At 32.8% G+C, this 6,164-nt stretch overlaps 1 protein-coding gene across 1 annotated transcript in view; it reads left to right on the forward strand.

Annotated features, from left to right (window-relative positions):
- The window catches only part of LOC100185933 (multidrug resistance-associated protein 1-like), a 22,256-nt gene that overhangs the window by 12,307 nt on the left and 3,785 nt on the right, over positions 1–6,164 (forward strand). Inside the window, exons 24-31 of the mRNA XM_009864120.3 lie at positions 1,715–1,889; positions 2,226–2,346; positions 2,999–3,088; positions 3,501–3,651; positions 4,246–4,405; positions 4,731–4,821; positions 5,487–5,595; positions 5,924–6,056. Of these exons, the coding sequence (XP_009862422.1) occupies positions 1,715–1,889; positions 2,226–2,346; positions 2,999–3,088; positions 3,501–3,651; positions 4,246–4,405; positions 4,731–4,821; positions 5,487–5,595; positions 5,924–6,056 (1,030 nt within the window). The remainder of the gene's footprint in view (positions 1–1,714; positions 1,890–2,225; positions 2,347–2,998; positions 3,089–3,500; positions 3,652–4,245; positions 4,406–4,730; positions 4,822–5,486; positions 5,596–5,923; positions 6,057–6,164) is intronic.

A 6,164-nucleotide genomic window follows, 5' to 3' on the forward strand; every position in this document is an offset into this window, starting at 1 on the left:
GTGGTCAGAAACAAAGAGTTTCAATCGCACGAGCTGTGTACCAAGATTCCGATGTAATAAGTGGGCATTATTGCATGACAACTTAGTGTTTTACCCCGAATGTTTGTGTAGTGACCTAACTATAAATTATTGTTACAGGTTTATTTGTTTGACGATCCACTTAGCGCGGTTGACGCACACGTCGGGAAAAATATTTTTGACAATGTTCTTGGCCCGCGTGGATGTCTCAGGAAAAAGGTGGGGGAAATGGGTGATGTTGGGTCTATTCTATGTGGGTGAAATCCTCTTTTATCACTCGGGGTTGAGTCATATTTGATTCATTACTAAATGGCCAGCCTATGTACTTGTTCAACTTGTTCAAATAGAGTGATTTAATCCAGGACTCCAATGTAAACTATAGTGAGGTTAAAGTGTGGGGTAATGGGCCGTTCCTGCACCTAAATCCTAGGGCTCATGGTCATGGTGTGCGATGCCGAGGCCTCACCCACATAGAATAGAATATAGGTTTAAGTGTAAAGAATAAAGAGGTGTGTAGTTCGTGGTTAAAGTACTGACTGGTGTGTTGGTAAACTATAGGAAAGGAATAAGGAATGTGTGAATGCTGAACACACAGTATGAGTAAATTCTGCATACAATGTTGCTAATTCCTGCTTATCGGAGTTATATTTAACCATATTCATTATATTAAGGGTAACAGTTAGCATTCTGTATCCTGTTGAATTATAAATATATTTCATCATTATAGACTCGCTTGCTTGTGACACACGGAGTCTCTTTCCTGCCTCAAGTGGACAAAATCATTGTACTTGTTGGAGGCAGAATCTCGGAGGTTGGTATATTATTACATTAATCTGGATCAGATTGCTGAATGGTTTAGTTTGTATTATAAAATCATAAGGACTTGATAGAATAAGGTAGCTGGTCGCTCATGATGTATTTGGTAAAAAGGTTTTAATTTTTTACACAATTTTCACCCACACATAAACAACACAGAATAAAAGGTTTAAATATAATTAATATTTCAATTTGTTGATATCTTGCCTTATATGGTGGGTTGCTACGGTAGGTAAAGTTCTATTTACACAAGCCATGCCACAGGTTGGTAATTATGATGAGTTACTTGAGAAAAATGGAGATTTTGCCGAATTTTTACGAAACTACGCTCAACAAGATTCCGATTCTGAGGAAGAAGATGAATTATTAAGTGAGTATGCACCTGGTTGATAAGTTTTAATGAGGTAACAAACAAATAACAACGAATACACCGAAAAGAAATGCAATGTAAGTTCTTAAAAAGTTTATGTATCACTGAACAAAATAGCATTGTTAATCATTATGACATCACACAGCCCCTTCTTCACCAACAATCACAAACGACCAGTTTGAACCAGATGTTGATGCGGATGAAGCCGGTTCTGCTGACACCATCGCAAGCAGAAAGTTTCAGAGGTGAGATTTCAGATTATTATTTTTCTATTGTTTATGAAAAACCAGGAAGTTGTTTTTGCACTGGTAGTTTTTAACCTAGATCCATATTCTTAAAAGTTAAACACTTATGAGTAATAATAATAAATTGGATAAATTGACTTAAGGTAAAAGCAAGCTAAAAGTAAACTAAAATTTATATTCAATGTATTATTTGACCCAAAAATAAAAACTAATCGTAATTCTTAACTAAATAACAATGAGTTACATAATGACATCACAATGACAGACAATCGAGTCGGAAAATAAGTTTCGGACGACAAAGAAGTCGAGTTTCCTCTTCTGAGAATCCGTGTCGAAAACTGAAACGAAAGAAAACTGATCGTGATATTGATATCGCTGCTCAGAAGAAAAAAGAAAAAGAAAACAAACTTATGACGACTGAAACTGCTGAAACTGGCAATGTGAGTTTGTTGTGGTTGTGTGTTTGTTTTTGGGATATGTGTGTTCATTTGTATGTATGTGTGTTGTTGTAATTTACTTGTTTTGTCTGTTCATTTGTTTGTGTTGTTGTTTTGTCTGTTCATTTGTTTGTGTTGTTGTTATTATATATTTTATGGCATTGTGTGTTTGTTGGGTGTGTTGTTGCCATTTATTTGTTCTGATTGTGTGTTGTTTTGTCTGTGTTTGTTCTGTAAGCTTATTCGTAAGTGTGCCTGTTGTATGTTTTCTGCATACACCTGTTAACAATTTCTACTTGTTTTATTGGCCGTTTGTGTTATGCGTGTTAATTTTTTCAGATCAAGTTTTCCGTTGTTGTATCATACATGAGATCGGTTGGTTACTTGGTTTGTTTCATCATTGCCATGGCTTACGCTTTACAAAATGCAGCTCAAGTCTACTCAAGCATATGGTTGTCTGGTAAGTAGTGTTATGTTACTTTCTATGGGTGCATATTCGTAAGAAGATAATGAATTATGGTTTAGAAGAATTTATTACTGAAAAATTAATCATAGTTTAAATAAAAGAATGTAACTGTATCACAATTTATTTTTTTGTTAAATTGCTCGGTCGGTACATTTTGAGACCAATCATGTTTTGCATTTTTTTAAAAATATTTATTATTAACCAAATTGTACCGGGTTCAATGCTCAACACTGCTAGTATAGTAGGGTGGGGGAAGATGGGACACCTTTAGCACATAATATATAAATATCCTGTTCGTATTTTAGACAATTAACAACAGTGTATGGGAGTTGTGAGATTACGGTTTTGTAATTCTTTGAATGTTCTTTGTTTACTACCAAATAGGACGAGAAAATAGAATGAAAAGGTGTCCTATCTTCCCCTACCCTACTATATTAAGGATGCATCCTTAGATTAGTGCTAAAAAGATGGTGATATTATAAATCAGCAGTGTATTGGGCCACTACTATTAAATCCCAGGTTCTCAACCATAGAGAATAAACCTAAACACTAAACAGTGGCCATGTGTATATTATCATAGGGTGGTATACATAATTTGCTAATAATTTTTGATAATAAAAATACAAAATCTTGTTTTATTTCTTAGATTGGAGTAATGACCCGCAGAATCCCGATGGCACACAGAATGGAACAGCATTAAGATTAGGTGTATATGGTGCACTTGGTATGACGCAAGGTAATTAACCTACTACCCTAACCTTAATTAACCTACTACCCTAACCTACTACATTCACTATATAGTGTGTATTTGCTTTATAATTAATACATTGAAAGTTAAGTTAATATTGTTGAGTAACAAATTGAGTATGGGCACAAGTTGTTAAAAGTGTATTTACGTGTGTTATTGCGTATTTTGAACTTAAGAGTAATAGCTGAGGATACAACAAGTTGTATTTACAACAAACCACAAAACTACATTCTGTAGATAGAATTATTGACACCTCATAACAGCGCAACTACATGTTAAGAGTGACCAATAAGGTCACACACAGAATTACATGGGACAATACTTAGATACACTATGGACTAAAAACAATAGTAACTTAACACTATCCATTTTTTTTATAAAATCTTCGTCTTCTTCCCAGCACTTATGGTCCTCGCATCCGCTTTCTCTCTCTCCTACGGATCAGTGATCGCATCCACTATCCTCCACTCAAAGATGTTGGTCCGCATCTTCCGTGCTCCCATGTCTTTCTTCGACACGACTCCTCTTGGTCGTATCGTCAACAGATTCAGGTGAATATCAAAAATATTAACCTTCAAAAATTTTAAGTTAAAAATAAAAATCACAAGTTTGAATTTGACATCCGATTTTTTAAGTTAAATATTTTACCAAATTTTTGAAATTTAGTTTATTCAATGTTAAAGATAATCATAAAAGCATTTTTAGGCATTTGTTTTATTTATAGAAGCATTTTTTTAATTTCAACTTCCCAGTTAACAAAATACATTACAAATGCACAATAAAGGCTTGTACATAAATCAGCTATATGATAAAGGCCTATCACCAAATGTTTCATAGCAGCCACACTGTAGGGCCTCATCCACCTATACCCTTTTTGCATCGTAACTATTATGCGCGTAAGTACTCGCATAATTCAAAATAGTTTAAATGCATAGCATCAAAAACATATGCGAATCGCTATTCACATTAACATTTTATCATTAACATTTTATCATTAAATATTGCATTTAATCAGTCACGCATTTTCACTAAGAGTATTACCTCATTTATTCACTTACCATTTCTAACAACCTATGCGTATACATAATCAATTCATTTTCCAAAAAGCTCATTTCTAACTAACACCTATAAACCTCATTTCACAGCAAAGACATTTACTTGATTGATGAAGTAATTCCGCGAAGTTTCACCGGTTTATTCATGACTGGTTTCCAATGTTTATCCACGTTTGTAGTCATCGTATACAGCACACCCATATTTGCAGCCGTTGTTGTTCCATTGCTTATTCTCTACTATTTTGTGCAGGTCGAATAAAACTTTTTATTACTAACTAAGTTACACATATGTTTTACTCACCTAATTAAACTAATTTTTTTTTATCATATATGATTACAAGGAAAAGACATAACAAACTTTATTTTTTCTTAAAAAGATATTTTTTGAATGGTATTACTCATTTTATTTTGTGTTTTAAATTTTTCTTGGTTAAACAGATATTAAAACTGTCAATATTTTAATATGTGACTCGCTAACATGGTAGTAACGTTATGAATGGGAGTAGAACACATTTTTAATAGGAATTAATAATCGTATTTTATCAGTTTAGTAACATTATATTTCTCCCATGCAGAGATTCTACATTCGTACTTCTCGTCAATTAAAAAGATTAGAATCCATCAGTAGATCACCAATCTATTCACACTTCAGTGAAACTATTGCAGGTATCAATATTACATAGCGTTATAGTAAAATAATAATGTAATAACTGTATTTTTCTCTTCAATTACCATAGCGAAGATTTAGAAATATTTTACTTTCAAAAACAGGATAGAGTGACAAAACAACCGTTGTTAAAACACAATGACTGTTAAAACATATTTACATTTATTTGGAAGAAAATAAACGTGGTCGCTAGCGGACAAACTAGCGGACAAACTAGCGGACAAACAAGCCATTTATGTTGTCTATATATTGCTTATTGCGTAAGACTGAGGTCCTACAGCAAGGCAATCCAGAGGAGCTGGTTGACAGAGCTGGCCAGTTATCCATATAATCTGTTGTACCCGACCACACATTTTTGCAACCTTTTTTTTAGTTTTGTTGACTAAAATACCACCGAAAAAATATCCATGGAAAATTATGGTTTCCATTCACAAATCTTGGTTTAATAGGGATTTTTGAAAATCCAGTGAGTATCAAGATAATCTTTACTTGAATAAATAAAATTATTTCAGAATAAAATTGCTTTGTTACATCATACAGACATTTTTTTAAACTGCTTCACAACATCGGGTGTATTTATGATTACCCATCATATGCATTGCAATAAGTGGTATAACTATATAAAGCATATGTTTTCTAACTTTGTATTTTTGCATTACCCCAGGTGTCAGCACCATCAGAGCTTATGGATTGCAGAAAGGTTTTACGAGAGAAAACGAATTGAAATTGGATACAAACCAGATGGCTTATTATCCCAATATTACTTCAAACAGGTTTTTAGCATTATTTCATAATTTATAGTTTCTTCACCAATAGAGATTTTGTTATTTGTTTAAATTTGTTAAAAGTAATGAAAAAGGGATTCAAATTGTTTGTAATATTTGAATTCCTGATTTTTGTTTTATTTTTTTAGTCTAAACTTGCTTCTACTGCTAAAATAAGTTACTCTAATTTTTTAGGTTAAGTAGTTAAATTTTTCCAATTAAGTATTGACTATTAAGTTGAAATAGTTGGCTGTTTTGAAAGACTACTTTAATAAGATTTAGTTCAAGCTTTAAATGTTAACTAATAAAAATTATACCATAAAAATAAATCACACAGATGGCTGGCGTTAAGACTTGAAATTGTTGGAAACTTAATCGTATTATTTGCCGCTGTATTTGCTGTGGTTGAAAAAAATAACGGGAGTGTAAATGCTGGTGTTGTTGGTCTGTCTATCTCCTATGCTCTGCAGGTATTATGTGTGTTTGATTATAATATAGGATTTATGCCATAAATAAATTTTATGGTATGTGATTTTTAATTATAATGTGTGTATGGAAATGGTATATGTGTTATATAT

Source organism: Ciona intestinalis, chromosome 1 (assembly GCF_000224145.3).
Source record: "Ciona intestinalis chromosome 1, KH, whole genome shotgun sequence".
NCBI lineage: Eukaryota > Metazoa > Chordata > Ascidiacea > Phlebobranchia > Cionidae > Ciona > Ciona intestinalis.